This window comes from Plecotus auritus (assembly GCF_963455305.1).
Source record: "Plecotus auritus genome assembly, chromosome: 4".
Classification (NCBI taxonomy): Eukaryota; Metazoa; Chordata; class Mammalia; order Chiroptera; family Vespertilionidae; genus Plecotus; species Plecotus auritus.
The window spans coordinates 160,419,956-160,439,983 of NC_137775.1; the positions used below are offsets into that span (position 1 = coordinate 160,419,956).

At 36.9% G+C, this 20,028-nt stretch overlaps 1 protein-coding gene across 28 annotated transcripts in view; it reads left to right on the forward strand.

Annotated features, from left to right (window-relative positions):
- Positions 1-20,028, forward strand: part of ADAM22 (ADAM metallopeptidase domain 22) — a 190,466-nt gene that overhangs the window by 134,354 nt on the left and 36,084 nt on the right. For all 28 annotated transcript variants that reach the window (XM_080664405.1, XM_080664411.1, XM_080664395.1 and 25 more), the window contains exons 15-23: positions 1,612-1,711; positions 3,674-3,745; positions 3,971-4,063; positions 8,050-8,130; positions 11,156-11,206; positions 11,428-11,491; positions 13,357-13,462; positions 16,625-16,744; positions 19,109-19,277. In XM_080664405.1, coding sequence (XP_080520531.1) covers positions 1,612-1,711; positions 3,674-3,745; positions 3,971-4,063; positions 8,050-8,130; positions 11,156-11,206; positions 11,428-11,491; positions 13,357-13,462; positions 16,625-16,744; positions 19,109-19,277 — 856 coding nt within the window. The remainder of the gene's footprint in view (positions 1-1,611; positions 1,712-3,673; positions 3,746-3,970; positions 4,064-8,049; positions 8,131-11,155; positions 11,207-11,427; positions 11,492-13,356; positions 13,463-16,624; positions 16,745-19,108; positions 19,278-20,028) is intronic.

The following is a 20,028-nucleotide window of genomic DNA, read 5'->3' on the forward strand; positions in this document are numbered from 1 at the left end:
TAAGTTCTACAATCATTTCTTTCGTGCCAAGCTTATCACTACCCCTTACTTTTTTTAAAAATTAATCTTTATTGTTGAGATTATTACAGATGTCCCTCTTTTTTCCTCCCATCACTCCCCTCCACCCGGTTCCCACCCCACCCCACCCCAGGCCCTGGCCACCCTATTGTCTATGTCCATAGGTAATGCATACATGCATGTAAGGTCTTTGTCTAATCTCTTCTCGCACTCCCCCCTTCCCCTCCCACACACACTTCTAAATTTTCATCATCTTGTGCTCTTATTTCAGTAACATTCCATATACTCAGCTTGAGGGCTTCCTCCCTTCCTGAACTCCACTTCCATCATAATTGAAAAGGTAGAAGGAATGAAAGAGTGAACACTTGTAAACTGTTATCCAGATTTTAAAAATTAAATACTGACTACATAATTAAATACCATGGTTAATGTTACAAAAACAATATTAAAATAATGTTTAAATCTAATATTTTTTTCTTTTCATTTTTATTGTTCTTTTCTAAAATTTGGATCCTGTTGGATATATAACTATTTATTCATTTTTTTACTTAACATTATATAATCAACATTTTTTTTCTGAGTCTTTATTCTTGAGCACCATGATTATTAATAACTACATGGTATTCTATTTTATTAACAGGTTATTGCTTTTTAACTATTGAACATTTTGGTTATTTTCATGTTATTTGCTATTATAAACTGTGCCACCATAAATATCTGAGTTCAGACATATTTGAACACATAGCTAATTATCTCCTCAAGAAAATTTTTTAAAATTAGAACCATTAGATTTGAGAATATTTCTCATTTTGAAGATTCTTAATACACATTGCCAAATTGCTCTATAGTTATTTCTTTTTCTATTGACCCTTTGTTACTTTATTTGTATACATTTTTTTTAAACCATCTGAAACTTGAAAAGTTGCAAGAATAGTAACAAAACCATTTTGTTCTTGAATCATAAATTGCTAACTTGGTGCCCCATCACTGCCAACAACTTGGTGTGCATTTCTACCCATAAGGACATCCTCCTACAGAAACACAGGACAACAAATAAATCATCTCCTTCTTAGCCCTCATTCAACACTGGCTCTGTGTTTCAGAATGTCATTTTAGAAAAGGTTCAGAATCAGGCATGGGGTTTTTATGTCTCGTTAGCTTCCTTCAGTCTGGAACAGTTCCTGACTTTCTTTGACTGTCATGACCTTGACACGTTTGTAGATTATAGGTCAGTTGTTTTGTAGACTGCTTTGCAGTTTGGGTTCCAGCCCAATTGTAATTTTTAGGAATGACTTATTATGAAATAAATTATTCCTCTTTTTGATGGAAATTACAAGTGTGTGTGTTTCCTTTGAATATGTATGCAAATAATGAACAACCCATCATCACCATTGTTCACCAAATGAAGAATTTAGAAATATACTGATTGAATAAAACTTTTAGGAATTTGAATGCAAATATTGTACATAAGTGGAATTTATTTTTCACTTTTGAGAAAATGTATAATTTTAACAATGTTCAGTTTTAACACTAATTATACAGACAAGGGAGGCAAAAATTGTACCCAGCTATTAATTTCCTTCTGTCTTACAGTTACTATCTTCCTAAGAAGTTTACCCAGTGTAATGTTGAAGAGTATCATGACTTCCTGAACAGTGGAGGTGGAGCCTGCCTTTTCAATAAACCTTCTAAGGTAGTGTGATCAGTTATTAGTTATTAATCTTTCTAAAGTATGATAAACACAAATTTTTCAGCCATTTGGTCTTATAAAAGAGAGCTTTTCAACTTGGCTTGTGCATATTGAATATGTACCGTATTCTAAATTTGCTAAGTATTTGCATTTTCAAAGTCAGCTTTAATCTTGAGCATTTGGGGCTTTTCTGATAGGAATAGAAAGTAGGTAGAAATAAGGATGTTTGCTTTCTGAAAATTTTACATTTTCTATTTATACGGCCACATGATGATTCAGGGATAACTTACAAAAATGTTTTCATTTCGTTTTTCTTGAGTTCCCCTCTTTGGATACCTAATCACAACTCATACTGGTAGAAAGGGGAGGGGGCATAGCTACCTTCATCACTCCCTGCCATTGCCTTTCAGAATAAGCAGTATGATTAAAACCGCAAGTACTTCTCAATATGAAAGCCAAGTTTGCTTAAAGAAGAGAAGGAGAAAATCTTTCTGTGCTTAGACTTTGTCAGAGGCTTTTGCAAGGTGTGGGACATCCTTTGGTCACTGACTGCCTGAAAGCAGGTCTTCCTCCTGCCCTTGGAAGACTGCACATTAAAGGAGAACGCTTTGTCCTTGTTAATTACGTCAACTGTGACGTGCTTCTGTGCACCACCGCCTTGGGAGTCATTTACCTGGTTTCATTCTCTGTCACTCTGTGACGTTTAGGAAATGTATCACATGGCAGTAAAATGATTTTAGCACCGAAAGTTCCAGAAGTGATAATTGAACAAAATTCTTACTGCTATAAAGGAAAAATAGTTCAAGTCTTTTTACCAAAATTACTGATTTTTCTGAACCCAGAGGAAGAGGATAAGAGTGCTTTTCACCTAGATAAGTTTTAGTTTTGGCTTCCAAAGCTGTCTCATTCGTTATGATCTCTTTCAACTGGAAATGAAATTGAGAGATGAGTTGATTCTTTTGTTGGCGAGGAGAGAGTATTTGAAATTAGGTGGGGATTCTTTGTTGTTGTTGCTTTCTTTATCTGGTTTTGCTTCTTCCCTCTAGTTGGTTTTAAGAAAGTGTTTGTGTGTGTGTGTGTGTGTGTGTGTGTGTGTGTGTGTTGATAGGTGTGTATTCACTGCCATTCTGTAAAATGTAGACTTTGATTAATTTTTGAATGGATATTATATATTTAAAACATAGCAACTCTATTTACTAATTTTACCTGTAATCATAAGATAAACTATAGTCAAAAGATATATTGATGGAGAGTTAAAAATTAAACAGTCTTAAAATATACTCTTGTACAGACCAAAAACTGCTTCTGTTTCTGGGGAAAATTATCATTGTTGTTCTCTGCAGGACTATGTTAATAGGAGGAGCAATATTTTGATTAAATATTAGTGGATTTGTTACTTTGTGATGTTTTCCTCATTGTCAATGAAATAACTTTCTGTTACACAAGAAAATATAGTTAATAAAGGGCTTTTCACAGGTAATTGATTTGATCCTCACAGTAATTTGTGATGTAGATGGACAGTTGATATTATTCCTGTTTTAAATACTAAAACTCTTGGGCTCACAGATGGCAATCTGTTTGCCCAAGATCAGTAGCTGAGCCAAGATTTGAGTCCCTGGCTTCCTGTTTGAAGAAAATGAAATTTCAGGAGTCACTCTGGCTTGGTTTTGGTCAATGGCTAGATCATATTTTACTTTGATGGCATGTAACAGACCCTACTTGGTATGTATGTAATATATGTAAATATGATTAAATCTGACATGGAAACAATATTAGACACTTCTGTTCAAAGTTTCCCAGTTCTAAAGTTATAGGAAGTCATGCTTTGTGTTTAGGAAAATAAAAATATATTTTGGAATAACTGACAGATATGCCAGAAGCTTAGGTGTGACACTTAGGGTCTCATGAAGTCTTTGACATTGATTTGTCTCTATTTTAATTCTCTTTTTGGTTTTCATCCCACAGCTTCTCGATCCTCCTGAGTGTGGTAATGGCTTCATTGAAACTGGAGAGGAGTGTGACTGTGGGACCCCAGCAGTAAGTCTCTGGGTGTTTGATGACTTTTTTTTAGGTTATTCAGGATCATTCTAGGCCCATACACTGAGATAGACACACAGAGCAGGGGTTATGCTTGGAAGTTTTATAAGATTTGTGGAAGGAAGATTATTATTACGAGGTTGTTCATGTATTTTAGAAAAGATCTTGGTACTTTCAGGAAAATTACCCCATTTCTGACATTATGCAAATTATTATATTCCTTAGGAATGTGTCCTCGAAGGAGCAGAGTGTTGTAAGAAATGCACCTTGACTCAAGACTCTCAATGCAGTGATGGTCTTTGTTGTAAGAAGTGCAAGGTAAGTAAATGTTATTTCATAACCAACTGATGAAAAAGAGGACATATTTGATTACACTGTTAAGGTGAGATTAATATAATCTAATAACAACAGTAGTATCTAACACATATTAAGTGACTAAGTGCCAAAAGCTTTACAGGATCCTCACAAAATCTTGTGAGGTGTAGTGACTATTTTTATTCCCATTTAACAGATGAGAACACTGAGGCTTGTGTGGTTAAATAGTTTGCCCAGGGTCTTAAACCAAGTAAGTCAGGGAGCTAGGGCCTGAATCTTTATAATTCCCAGAGTTTGTCCTCTTACTACCACTGCCTCCCTGAGGACTATGCACATTAAATGAAAACAGGTGTTAAATCTTTGAACGCTGTTTTCCCTTTCTTGTAAAGCCAAGTGGATATTCAGTAGACCTTTCTTTTCTTGCCGCTCAGTTTGGTATATCTCTTGCATTAGCTGTTGAAGGAGCAAAAGGAATACTTTAGACATGATAACACCTTACATGTGTTGTGCAAGAGATTTTAAAATGCACCTTGAAACACACGTCTGTTTTCACCCTCCCACCCGCATCTTCATACCCGTCTCCAAATATTTAAGCCTTTCCATCAAAACTAACAGTTATTTGAGGCTTACCTTTTCCAAAGAAATCTATTGTTTTTTCTCTCTTCTCATAGGAAGTCTGGTACAGTATTCTACATTATTTCTGAGGCTGAATATGTCTTTCATTCTGTACATTTTATGGAGGCAGAGCCAGGGACTTACACAGTAATTGGTACAGGTTCTTAGTAAATATTTGTTGAATGAATGAATAAATATGCTCAGCAGATACTTACTGATTATTTGCTGATTAGTCTAATTAGAGTTAAGAGAGGGTGGAATATGAACCAATTATCTACTGAGTGCTGGAGGTAGTGCTAAGGACTTTTAATGTATATCATTTTATATCTGGATTCTCAGCGCTGGCACTATTGACATTTTTGGCTGGATAATTTTTTGTTGTGAGGCTAAGTCTTGTTTATTGTAGAATATTTAGCAGCTTCCCTGACTTCTGCTTACCAGATGCAGGCACAATCCCTCCTAGTGGTGACAACCAAAATGTCCCCAGAGATTGCCAAATGTCCCCGTGGGCAAATCCGCCCCTGGCTGAGATGCTGTCTTAGATAATGCTCACAATCACACTTTTCTGATAGGCGTTACTATCCAGACTTTTTTTCATTTGCGCAATCCCAGTCTCAAGGAAGTGAAATAACCTGCATAGGCTCATTCAGCGGGTAAGGAATCTATGTGCAGTTACTTCCCAGATCTGCTGGCAGCGATGTCTGCTGTTTCCCCATTGCCACGGAGTCTCTGGCAGCTCTGTAAGATCTCTGGCAGAGATCTCTGAGAGAACTCTCTAAAAGAGGAAGATGAAACCAAATGTGAAACAGACGTTCTTTCATTTTGGCTGTCTCAACGGTTTATCCCATCAGCTTTTCCAACTGCCGTAACAGGGGATCCCCAGTCCCTTATTTTAATTCTCAATATTTTAAGTCTGCCCACCCATAAAGTGCATTTAATTAGGCTATTTTTCTTTGATTTTGGACTTTGGCTCTTTGTGATGTAATCAGTTCAAAGAACAAGTAAAAGATAATAGAATACATACAATAAAGTGATATGTTAATCATCCCACAGATAAGTACCAGTCAAGTAAGGTCTTTTTTGCTAATTTCTCAAACCCCACCCCCCATCCCCACTCTCATCCCTACCCTGGGCTCCTGAAAGAGCCAGAGCAAGATAGTGAATGGAGGAGGGGAAATAGAAGAACAAGATGAGAAATTGAGTGTATTTCTATTTTTTTCTACACGTGTTTATAATAATGTGCATATAAGTCAGAGTTTGCAAACACTTTCTGTAAAGGGCCAGAATGTAGGCTTTGTCGGTCATAGCTTATCAATTTCTGCCTTTGAAAGCAGCCATCAAAAATACAGAAACCCATGGGCATGGCTGTGTTCCAATAAAACTTTATTTAGAAAAACAAATGGCCAAGTGCCTATCAGTAGATGAGTGAATAAAAAAGCTGTGGTGCATTTACTCCATGGAATACTGTGCAGCTGTAAAAAAAGAAGGATTTCTTACCCTTTGGGACAGCATGGATGGACCTGTAAATTATTATTATGCTAACTGAAATAAGCCAGACAAAGGAAAACAAATGCCATCTCACTTTATGTGGAATCTAATGAACAAAATAAACTGATGAACAAAATAGTCCCAGAGGCATAGATTCATGGAACAGACTGACAGATCTTAGAGGGGAGGAGGGTGGAGAGGAGGGGAAGAGATTAACCAAATAATTTATATGTATATATGCATAGCCTGACACAAACAATAGGCTTAGGGTGAGTGGGAACCTGGTGATGGGGGGCAAGGGGTGGGGAATAGGGGACATCTGTAATACTGTCAGCAATAAAAAATAAATAAAAACAAACCAAAGAAAAAACACCCACAAGTGCCCAACCAGATTTTGCCCTCAAGCCATAGCTGGTGGACCTCTGCTGTAAAATACTGCTTATGTATTATTTTTCTTCTCTCAGTGTAACTTCTAGGAGGGCAGGGATTTGGGGTGATACATTTACCCCTGTACCCCAGCACTTAGCGCAGGCCCTCCTTCACTATGCTTTCTCTCAGAAATCTCTGGCAGTCCTTGAACATTTCCACTCTCATATAAACTCTACCTTAAATCTGCTCATATTTCTACCCCAGATATTCTAAAACTGTGTTCCAATTCCAAGGAGGGAGAGAGCCAGAGTATATGAGATGAAATTATTCTGCTTATTTCCTTGTTTGTAAGTCTATTTTGCCCCATTAAAACAGTTTCTTGCAAGCAGGATTCTTGTGTTTTGTTCTCCATTAGGTCCTCAGTGCCTGGCACATTTTAAGTGGCTAGTAAATACTTGAATGAATGAATGAATGAATGAACACAATTTTTGTTTGGATCTTCTAAAAAGTACCTGTTGAAATGTTGATTAGAGTTGACAATGTGCTGTTCATGTTCTACAAACAACAGGAAACTCAATTGTCTGGAGGGTTATAAGCAAGGGAGGAAGATGAAAGGTGTATGTGTGTGTGTGTGTGTGTGTGTGTGTGTGTGCGTGCGCACACACACACACACACACACACACACACTTGGAGAATAATGTGTGTCTTTCTGTGAGCAGAGATCAAAGCAGAGAAAGATCCAGCCCCAAATATTAACGTTTTGGAGAAGGAAAGTAAGTGGGATTGAAGAGCAAAGGGGATTGAAAATGCTATGTATCTCTGTTTTGTTATAATGAATAGTCTTGCAATTTATAAATCTGATGATCTTAAACATTTATTGGTACTAGACCCACACTTACAAGAAATATTTGAGGTGGTTGAAAACAGACCAAAAAACAAAACACACACACAAAAAAACCCTCCCATACATGGGTACACATCATAGAAACATTAGAAAAGAATAAAAGACCAAGCTATAAATCTATTTAAAAATGAGGCAGGAAAGAAGGGAAAGGAGAGCACGGGAAGAAATAGCTTTGCCAGAAAATCGAACTTTTGCAATTTAGCCCAAAATGTAACTTCCAAATTCTTGGCAGAAAAGGTAAAAAAGAGTAATGTGATAAATGTGCCAGTAAGAATGAAGGGCAAAGTGTAAATCCAAAAGCCATTTGGAAGGAAGAATTCCTAGAACTTGACTGACTCCTCCGTCTCAAAGGATGCATCATCAAGCACGGTCCTATTTTACCAAGATATTCAGGGATTGTGTGTGATGACTGTGCAAATTACTCCATACACAAGAAACTCTCTCCGAAAAGTACCGGATTAACATTTCATTCAGTAGCTGTTTTTCACAGACTACCATGTTACAGTGGTTTAAGATATTCCTATCCCCCAAATCTTCATTTTGCTTTTTTAAAGATGATACTCTGAGAAATTTTTCTTCAGCATTTTTACACATTGGTTTTTGTTCATTTTAGTTTCAGCCTATGGGGACTGTGTGCCGAGAAGCAGTAAATGATTGTGATATTCGTGAATCATGCTCAGGAAACTCAAGCCAGGTAATTTACAGAAAAATCACTCTACACCAGATGGGAAAAAGTAGGTGTATCTTCAGTGCACTGACCCCCAGATGACATGGAAATGGACAAGATGCTCATGTCTCTCTCTCATATAAATTCTTACTCTCCTTTTATTTATTTTTCAGGAATTTAAATTTCAGTCATCAAAGCTTGAGCAGATGTTCAGCATAATTTTGTCTTCACATTGAACAAAGCCAAGATTGCATGCATGCCTTTTTTGTTTCAAGTAGAGAGTAAAATTCATTGGCTTTTTATCTATTTAGTGAAGGAGGAAATAACTATTTTTTGTTTTAAGTGGAGAATAAAATTCATTAGCTTTTAGTCTATTTAGTGAAGGAGGGAACAATCAGACTCTCTTCAGCTCTTTGAAACAGAAGTCAGCTAAGGTCAGAGACCCACAGAGCACTGGGTTCTGAAGGAGCCTGTTTCTCTGTCTTGACTCTTGTTTTTCCCAGACAGTTTGCATCACCTCAGTCACTAACAGCTGCTCTTGAATTTCATATTATTTAGTTGTAAATAGAGAAGATGGGGAAGTTGATCAACTTTGGCTAGGGTCCCAGGTTTCGCAGGGTCAGTGTATGTACAGTTAGGGAGAAAGGGAGATAAGTAGAAACATCAATGATGAGCGAGAAACATCGATCGGCTGCCTCCTGCATACCCCCACTGGGGATTGGGCTTGCAAACGGGCATGTGCCCTGACTGAGAATCGAACCATGACCTCCAGGTTTATAGGTCAATGCTCAACCACTGTGCAACACTGGCCAGGCAGCATTTTATTTCTTTGTAAAAAACTTACCAGGAGTAATGCCACCTCTTGTAAACCTTAGGAACACCTTTTCCGTAGTCCTTTTTAAGTTTGAATCAGCTTTCGACATTTTATCCTTTGAACTTCCAATGTTGTGAACTGTCTCCAAGAGATGTAAAGATGTCAATGGGAAGTTTTTTGCCAAATAGCACTATCAACATTCTCATAGTCAGTGATTTTTTTTCTACAACAACATTTACATTTGCTTAAATTTTCACTTCATGTCTTCACTTTTTTTTTCCTGCACTTTTGTCTTCGTTGACTAGTTTCTTCTTTTGATTATCCAGTTTTGTAAAATGTCACATGCTGCCCTAACCAGTTTGGCTCAGTGGATAGAGCGTCGGCTGTGGACTGAAAGGTCCCAGGTTCGATTCTGGTCAAGGGCATGTACCTTGGTTGCGGGCACATCCCTAGTAGGAGGTGTGCAGGAGGCAGCTGATTGATGTTTCTCTCTCATTGATGTTTCTAACTCTCTATCCCTCTCCCTTCCTCTCTGTAAAAAAAAATCAATAAAATATATATTTAAAAAAAATTAAAAAAAAATGTCACATGCTATCTCCCAGAGACAGAGGGCAACACAGTTATCCGCCTTGTTGTCTGTCCATGAACTAAATATACAGATGGCAAGTGACCAGTCACTGAGAGGCTTTGAAAGAGTGACAAGTTAGGTCATTCACCTGTTGTTTACCTAGTGATCACTCAACTGAAGAGCTAGTAGTAAAAGCTTGTGCTTTATGCAATTACTCACCGTTAATATATTATGGGAACTGATGTTGGAACTGTGTTGTTGGGGTACTGGTCTTCTTCAACAATACTGTGATACCCGAAATTCATGCCTATTGGAGCCATGTGAAGCTAGGACTGCCTGTGTATTTTTTCCTCTAGAAAAAAGGGATTCAGTGGTTGAAAATTTACTTCCTGCTCACATGACCCTTGTTCCTGGTTCTTCCTCTTCTTTGTTTTTATGTGGTACATCTACCTTAACCAGTAAAAATGCTTTATTTTAAGGTAGTCATCCTAAAAGACTAAAGATTTTTCATGTAAAAGTATTTTCCTTTCTTATTTAATTAGCATTGTGTTTCTGAGCTAACAGTGGTGATGAGGGTACAATGAAATGGTGGATGTACAAAGATATTCTTGTTGCATTAGTTGTAACAGCATAAATTGTAGACATAGCAGGTCCTGGAATAACGGTGTTTTGTTCAAAGCCATTTTATTATACAACATTGATGAGATGCCACAGGAATGTAAACTCTTGTTTATTTAAGTTAGCCTATGGTAAAATTGGTTTCATTATACATCATTTCTCTTCAAATCACAGAGCCTATTGAGCTTATGAGTACATTGGTTATATGATGTTAGCTCAAAGCAATGTGTTATAGTTATTAAAAATACAAAAAAGTTTATGATGATGAGGAGATTCACAAGTAAAGGAAAGAAGCAGAATATAAAATATTATCTATACTTAGATTATACCTATGTTTAAAAATATACCAAAAAGGTAGAGAAAAAACTGTAACAAAATGTAAAACATAGCTGCCTTTGAGGGGTGGGGATTTGAGAAACTTTTGTCTTTCATTTTAATTTTGCATTTTTACATCATGTAAACTTTTCTCAAATGAGTATATAATTACTATAATGATAGAAAAATGTATCATAAGTTTAAAAATTCCATAAGAATGCTTTGGCGTTTTCTGTACTTACTGTGAGGTATAAGGGGGTGTGCTATGAAGCATGTGGTTTTCTAACATGTGCAACGCGGAGTTCTGCCTGAAAGCTATTTTGAGTGGAAGGGCTGTGCTGCTTCTCACAAAAATGAAGAAATAGAGTTATTGCTCCATCCATGCTGGCATCCTCCTTGCTTTTGTTTTATGCTCTTGTTTTACTTGCTTTGAGGAATAGTGTATCTGTATAGAGCAAGATGCTCTTATCCTTCAGCATTAGCTGAGGCCTTGCTGTCATTTCTTTCTGTTTGCTGGATGCCGTCCATTGTGTTTGCTGCTGATGGATCAGTGTTTTTAGGGGAAAGTGAACCAGTTGTTGTATGTTCTTTTGCTTCCTCTTTGTTTTTATTTTCAGATATTTTAAGACACCAAACGTATTCTCCTACTTTATTTTTAAAGTGAAAGCATTAAAGGGATTAGCTCATCCCGATATTTTGTTGCACATTTGGTTCATAGTTCTGTTTTCTTTTCCCAGTGTGCCCCAAATATTCATAAAATGGATGGATATTCATGTGATGGTGTTCAGGTAGGTTAGTTCATTTTTACCTAATTTTTGTGTGTATCAGCATGAAATAAATACTGAAATCTTATCAAAATAGGAACCTTAATTTAAATGTTTCATAATAAATTCTGAAGATAAAAGGCCTATATAATACTCTTTGACTAGTTCTCCTGGTCAGACTTACCTTTTCAGTTACCTGACATCAGCAGACATTGCATGCTCATAGGTATGCTTTTCCATTTTAGGGGATTTGCTTTGGAGGAAGATGCAAAACCAGGGATAGACAATGCAAATACATCTGGGGGCAAAGTAAGTAAACAGTGTGGCCCGATCATTTCAAAGTGTGATATCAGGCCAAGGGTCATGTGAGCAGGAAGTAAATTTTCAACCACTTTAAGAGCAAGGGAGTCTTTAAACCACCACACATCTAAGCAGGGGCACTTTTGTGGACATTAGAGAAGGGCACTTCTGAGAAGACACAGCCCGACACATCTTGGTAGTTGGCTGTGCCTTCGGATGAGACAGATGGCCTTCGCTGCCAGGCAGGTGAAGTCCGTGCCAGGTGTGCAGCTTGGAGAACGGAACAAACGTGGGTTTTAGCTCCATGTACGCTCTCCACAGCTGAGTGTCCTTAAGCAAAACTTGTACAACCATATGGGATGGACGTGGACCCTGGCTAGGGAACTGTGGCATTGGAACTGTAGCATTTTCGCTCGAGTTGTTTTTTCTCCCTCGACTATCTTTCTTGAACTCTAGCTGGCTTTTCTACTTATTGGTGACTGCTGAAGTAGCTTTGCTATATCAGAGAGAAATTTTAATGTTATTCCCTTTACTAGTAAAGTTTGTCAAATTTTCATAGGGAATTATATAACAGTTATATCTAAAACATATTATTGAAATTATATATTTATATTTAAAATATATTTAAATGTATTTTTTCCAGAACTATTATCTGCCCCTTTGAAAGTAGTTTTTTGTTTTAGAGTCTTTCAAAAGACAATTATCATTAAAGATAATGATAACCTTTAATTGTCAGAAACTGGCTACAATCCCTTTGGGAGAGGAAGTGTGTGCTCTCTTCTGAGTAATTAGGGAAACATTGGGGTGGGGGGAAAATTTAATCATACAGGTTTGTACTCTGAACAAAGAATTTTGTTTCCTCCTCTTGAGAATAACCAGTAGCTGACAGCAAAACATAGGAAAAGAGAGTATCAACATAATTATTATTACTTTTAATAATATAAACCAACAGTCATCTTTTGATCAGTTTGCAAAAGTCATTTTGACCTAATTATTGGAAAATTTCATCAACCAATTCCAGCTTCAGCAAAAATAATATCATGACAAAGATGCTGACACGACTTCAAATGTTATTTGACTCTCAGAGATTTGGCATGAATTCAAGTTTTTCTAAAAGCAGAATGAAGTTATATATATATAAATAAATAAAATTAATTTCCGAGAGAGAAGGAGAGAAAGGGAAAGGAAGAGAGAAACATCAATTATGAGATAGAATCATTGATCAGCTGCCCCCTACCGGGGATTGAGCCTGCAACCTGGGCATGTGCCCTGACTGGGAATTGAACCATGACCTCCTGGTTCATGGATTGATGCTCAACCACCTAGCCACACTGGCCAAAGAAGTTGTGTGTTTTTTGTTTTGTTTTTTGAAGTGTGTTTTTTTGGGTGATAGCTGTTGATAATTAGTAAAGAAGGTAGAAAGTATATCATTGTTTCTTGACTTTTTAATTTTAGTGCATAACTATTTTAATAAAATTGTCTTTATGATTAATAAAAGTTATTGAGTGAGCAATTTGTGCTTTATATTTGGCCCTGAGATTGAAGTGTGGATTATTTATTCGAAGAACCATTTGGTAGCATCTTTCCCTAATTATTGGCCAAATTCTGAGGAGTGTTGTTCTTGGAACCTATAGCTGAAACCTACCAAAGAGATAATAGATTTGTTTTCCAAATTTCAAATAAGCAGTCATGAAAAATGTACTAGTACATGAGTCGTAGATGTCTAAGGGAAGGAAAACTCTTGTGAACCCTAGGCACACTTTGGAACTGATAGCATGGTAGTGAAGGAGTCCTTAAATGGTATTTCCCTGCAAACACTTTGAGCAGCTCACGTGTTGTATCTATCACTGATAGAAAATTCTGTTCTGCCTCAGAGGTGATGGCATCGGACAAATACTGCTATGAGAAACTGAATATTGAAGGGACCGAGAAGGGCAACTGTGGAAAAGACAAAGACACATGGATACAGTGCAACAAACGGTGAGGCGCACAAGCCAGCCCCAGGTTTCTCCCTAGCTAAGGACAAACATTATTTTCTAAGCCATCAGGACTTCTCTGTTTTCTGCATCCCACAAAGCAGTGTGCTGCCTTTCATTTCTTCCCACTGTTCCAGCATCATCTCCGCAGAAGGCTCCCAAATCTTAACATGTATGCTCACCTCTCTCCTAAGGCCTCGGTCATGCTTATAGCTGCCTCAGGACTTTCTCCCCTAGCAGACATCTGCCAGCATCTCAAAAGAAAAAAAAAATAAAGCCACCAGAATACCTATTCACTTAACTGGCTCTGATTTCCCAAAGGTCTTAATATCTCACTGTCCTTCTGATTAGAAACCTCAGAATGATCCTGGACTCCACCTTCCCTCTGGCACATTGTCCAAATGCAAGTCATGTCCATTCCTCCCTTTTACTCCCCCACCATTTGTCTTTAATTCATCCTTTCATTTCTATTCCTGTTGCACTAAGGACCCCACTAAGACCTACACTAACGCTTCAGCTATTACAAAGGTCTCTAACAGGTTTTTTATGCCAGCAATCTCTAACAGGCTGCCCTCAGGATACTCTACCGACTCATTTTGACCATGTCAACTCTTCGTTCAAATTTCACTGGTTCCACATAGCTAATTACTAGTAAGAATAATATCCAACATGGATTGAGTGCGCTCTACGTACTACACATTGTATTATGCTTTACATGAGCTATGTCACTTGGTCTTTATGTCAGTTCTCCCCATTTTATGGAAGAGGAAACTGAGGCACAGTTTACTAATTTGACCAAGATCTTATAATGAAGATGTAGTAGCAGCAGAATTGGAACTCAGGCAGTCTGATTTCAGAACTCTATTTTAAGTACTTTGTAGAATGTCATACTATTTTGTTTAAAAAACACAATGGAACCTTAGCTTGGCATTGTACCTCCTCCACGATTTGCCCCCAAACCTCCATTTTTTGTGTTTCCTTATCCACTCTTCCAAAGCCTAGCATGCCTTTCATCCCTAATATGTGCACTGTGTTGTCTGAACTCTGTGCCTGTGCCTGTGCCTGTGCTAGTCATTCCCCTGGAAGCACTCTTTATGCCCCCTTCATGACGAGTCAGAAATTTATCCATTCTTCAGAGATCTGCTGGGACAATACTTTCTCTATAAATTATTTCTGGATTTCATCTAGAAATAAATAATCTTCCCTTTTTCCTCAGAATTCCCACAGCCCTTTGTACTGTTTTTATGGCCCTTGTCTCCAACTCTATGTTCTATAGCTGTTTATGTATGTGATTTCTTTTTTTATCCAGCATCTAATTTTCTTCAGGATAAAAATCATGTCTAATTTTCTTTATATATCCTAAAATACTTCGTAAGCTACATACACAGAAAGGACACTAAAAAACATTGACTATATTTTTCTGTGTTAAGAAGCATTTTTATTTATGACAGGCATTTTAAAAATGATGATATAATGTTTAAACATTATTTTTTAGAAATGAATTAATACATTTTTTCCTATGTTGGTGATCGATACAAGTCCTAATTTTTCCCTTTTCTCTACCTGATAAAGCCTAATATTTTCATATGTGCTCTTAAAGGCCTACTAATCAGACTTCACAAAATACTGATTAGAATATGGTTTACCATTATCTACATTAATAATTAAAATGTGTTAGATACAGAGATCATGTAAGAGTATTTAACACCAGTGAAAATATTTTACAAGTTAAATTAGAATTGTATGTGATATTGGAGAAGTAGAGAAATACATTGAGCCTAAGTTGTCCAGAATCTATAAAGTGTATGTGTGTGTGTGTGTGTGTGTGTGTGTGTGTATGCACGCGTGCATGTATGTAATTTCTTTTTTAATTATGGGGCAACAAGTTGAAGAAAGAGCTGTATTCCAAAAGAATAATCATCCAAAGGTCATTCATTCACTTATTAAATATTAAAAAAGTGTTTTAGCATATCCAGTGACATGTTATAGGGAGACAGAGTCATATATAAAAGAAGTCTTTTTGATGGGTAATTTCCTTTCTATTAATATTTGAACTAGTGGGCAGTAAAGAAAAAGCTAGAGCAGCCGTGGGCAAACTACGGCCCTCGGGCCAGATCTGGCCCGTTTGGCTGTTCTATCCAGCCCGTGGAGCCGAAAGAGCGGAGGGTTCTCTTGCTCTCCCCTCCGCTCCTTCACCAGCAGCAGTGTTAACATGGCAACGTCGGGAAACACGGCCACAGCTCCTTCTTCTGAGTGGGCGGATTTATATCCGCCCATTCAGTAGAAGGAACAACCTCTCAATCTTCCAGAGGCTCCTTGTAATGCCCGCGGACGCGTCTCCCGACATCACCCTGGGAATGCGTAGACACCTTATCATGGTGATGTAGGGAGACACGCCCCTGGAGAGCACAGTATCAGAGCATTAGCTAAAAAGGAGACCAACAACACTGTTCCCACTGAAGTTGATGTTTTAAAGACCAAAAACCTTTCAACCCAGTCTACATTGCCATCTACATCTACGTCCCGGGTATAATTTGGAAGTTGCACTAAAGAAAATGTTTAATTTACTGTTTACACATTTTGTTCTTTTCTATTTGTTTTAGTTTTAAATTATTTTATTATATTTAAGTTTAATTTGAAAGGTACTTTGTACCTTTCCTTTGTTAGGCAATTTTATTTTGCCTTTGCCATCTTCCATATAAGGTATGTTATTGTGCTATGATTCCTCCATTTTTTGAAGTTTCAAATTATAATAATTAGTGTTTACATTCTTCTTGTTAAAATGTTTGAAATGAATAAAACTATTGAAATAAAAAAAAAAGACCGTACCCTTTTATGTAATGATGTTTACTTTGAATTTATATTAGTTCACACAAACACTCCATCCATGCTTTTGTTCCGGCCCTCCGGTCCAGTTTAAGAACCCATTGTGGCCCTCGAGTCAAAAAGTTTGCCCACCCCTGAGCTAGAGAGTAGTTGAGATTTTGGTGCAACAATAGGAGTTTCATCTTCTAAGTCTGGAATAAACTAATTTGGGCTTATTTTATTTTTCTTGTAACATGAACAAATAATATAGTTGATGAAAAACAAATACTAAAATGAGATAAGATTATTGTTCTCACTGCACATGGTTGAAAAGTAAATACTTCATACTCTTTTAACACAGGGATGTGCTTTGTGGCTACCTTTTGTGTACTAATATTGGCAATATCCCACGGCTTGGAGAACTTGATGGTGAAATCACATCTACTTTAGTTGTGCAGCAGGGAAGAACATTAAACTGCAGGTAAATATCGCTGACCATTCCATGAGAACATTAGTCATCTTCTGAGAATGCAGTTAAAGATTAATTCTGTTTTAAGTTCTTATGCATGTTAAGCCAAAAAAGAATCTCACCCATAGAGATGATTGAGTAAATCGGGACAGAAAAGAGATAAAAAGAAGGTAAGAGTTAGGGTTTAATTTGCATTTTACTCTTATGAAGGAAAAAGAATGTGAATTTTGGGGTTAAATCATATGTATGTTCTTTTGCTCTCTTCTGAGATTCCACTAAAATGAGACCCAATGATTTTTTAAAAATTCATATATTCACAGTGAGGCAGAGAAAGGGAGAGGTGATGATAGCAACAACATCTTGGAATGTGGAAAGCAAATGGATGTGTGACAAATGAGTATCAAAATTAAGAAAGCTAATTTGAGAACTAAGCCAATATATACTGTCAGTTCTCAAAAAACTAAAAAAAAAAATTGGCAATGCCATTCACTATGGAAGAGGGAATATAGGATTAAGGGACAGGGAAGAGGCTAAAATACAATTTATTAAAGAAGCACTAACAGATTACTTCCCTGGCTCAGCTACAGTGGGTATTGCTCATCCCCGCCCCTCCGGGGGGAAGATTTGAGCTTTATATCCTGAGATAGTAAAATAGAAGGTGTCCAGATTGAAGAACAATAGGCAATATTGATATCAAGGTTGTATGAAGTGGTCCAGCCTCACTGATGTTCAGTCAGAAAGCCCTGAAATTTCCAAACATCTGTCTATTCCCACACTGCAAATATGAGCTGATTATCAGCTATGTGAAGAAAGTCTCTAACATGAAGAAAAAAAAAAAGATAAAAACAACCAACTAGAAAAACAACCACCTATCAATTTTTAGGAGTGATAAGGTATCCATATCATGAAACAAGAATAGAGTGTTGTTTTTCAAAATGAAGAACATTCAGAGAAGGAAAACATACTATTGGAAATTAAAAATATGATGGCTGAGATTAAACTCAGTAGTTGAAATTTTTTTATCCAGAAAATAGGGCAAAAGAGGGAAAGAAATTAACATAGAAGAGCTCATCAAATTAGAATCAAAATAATAAAGAAATAACAGAAAACAGCAGGGAGAAAAGTCACTCAAGAGTATTGTCTAGAGCTGATGAACTTGAATTTCTTATTGAAGGGCTCACCAAGTGCCAGGTACAATGAGTGAAATTAGAGGTACATTTAAACATATTATCATGAAATTTCAGAACATTGAAATTTTTTTTTCAATGTTTCCAGAGAGGAGGGGGGAAAATAAGATCAGGCATTGGGATCTATAAACAGGAGCCCTGGGAGCCAGAAGACAATGGAGAAAATGTCTCCCAAACTAGAGTTTTGTACCCAGACAAAATGTCAATCAGGGGTGAGGATAGAAAATGACACTTTTAGATATGCAAATTTCCCCCAAATTTACTCCCTTAAATCTTTTCTCAGGAAGCTACTGGAAATTGTACTGCACCAAAATGAAGGAGTTAGGTAAGAAAGAGAAAGGCAGGGACTTTAGGAATCAAGATCCCCATCTTGAGGGATACCCTCCAGTGAATGGTGATGGGAAATCCAAGATGCACAGCTGTGCACCGGGTGCAGAGGACAGCCCGATCAGACGTGCGCAGAGGAAGTCCATATGGGAACTCCAGGAGAGAGTCCACAGGAAGATGAAGTGATGTTTAGATGCATCTTTCATGGAGATTTTGACATTTACTAGTAAAGAACTAAGTTATCTATTTGACTCTTTAAACTCTATGCACATATAATTTTCATAAAAATGAATAAAAGTAATGGAGCTATTGACATGGTACCATATGGATAAATTGATTATGAACATACATTTTCAATATCTATTATTTATTTTTTAAGTTCCTACATTATATGCAAGCTTGCTATATTGAATAGTGAATGCACAATAGTTAAGCCATTCTCAAATGTAATTTGTAAATATAGCAATCATTTTGGGAAATGTAAACTAAAATCAATTCTTATTTTGTCCAAAACATGTTTGAAATCTTAAAACTACGTACTTATCAAATCAAATACTAGTAATACTGGCTTATTTGACTTGTACATGATATCCCAGGCCAAATGATAAAGCTATTTAAATCCAAGCACTGTTATAATAATTATATTGGAATTCTAAAATATATTAGTATCCCTGAAAAGAGTTAGATCAAAAGATTAAATTGCTTTCTCCATTTATCAGAAAACTATTATGTTACCATTTTTTATTAGATAATAAATAGAAAATAGAGGAAGTGATATTGCCTACTTTTTAGTGTTTATGCATAGTCTTAAAATGAATGTGAATAAATGGAATCCCATTTTTTTCTCTCCATTTATTTTCAGTGGTGGGCATGTTAAGCTTGAAGAAGATGTAGATCTTGGCTACGTGGAAGATGGGACACCTTGTGGTCCCCAAATGATGTGCTTAGAACACAGGTGTCTCCCTGTGGCCTCCTTCAACTTCAGTACTTGCTTAAGCAATAAAGAAGGCATTGTTTGTTCAGGAAATGGAGTGAGTATTCAGTACCTTGCCATGGGGAATTACTCATTTCTTTTGTATCAGAAATAGATACGACCCTAAACTGCTTATTTCTGTAATAATGCAAACCATGCTTATCCATGTTTCTAAGCAGGTATGTAAACGGTTATTTTGTCATAGTCATTTGAATATTTCTGTCGTGTCCTCTACAAAAGCCTGGGAATATGGAACAGTATAACTTCCTAACCAAATGCTTTCCTCTTCCTTTCTCATTATATTAGTGGGACCTCATTTACTATAATGCCAGCTTTCTGCAAGTGATCTAAGAGACAAATTCCAACAAACTATAGTGGGATTAAAAAGGAGTAAAAAGCAGGGCAGTGGCCACAATATTTAACAACTGGTATGGCTCAGGCACTGGCTGAGTAAGCAGACCATAAGTAACCGTAGCCACACCAGTGTGGATCAGCTGAGGAGAATGCCTAGACGTAAAAACAGAATTTAGGAAAACGTTTCTCACAGACACGTAGAAAGAGTGGCGTGTTTAAAAGACTAAATTTTAAAAGACTGTTTTTTCAATCATATATCTGTTCATCTACAGAAATATTTATAGGTTAAAGAAGCATGCTCTATTAGTGATTACATTTTGTCACTTTCAGTCAGGAATTCCTATACTAACGAAACCTTTTCTGGTTCTTTTTCTTTCGGCATATGCTGTGATTTCCTTCTTACCTTCATTCCAGATTCACTGCTTGAACTGGTGTATTAGCCGGTTGAGGGATAG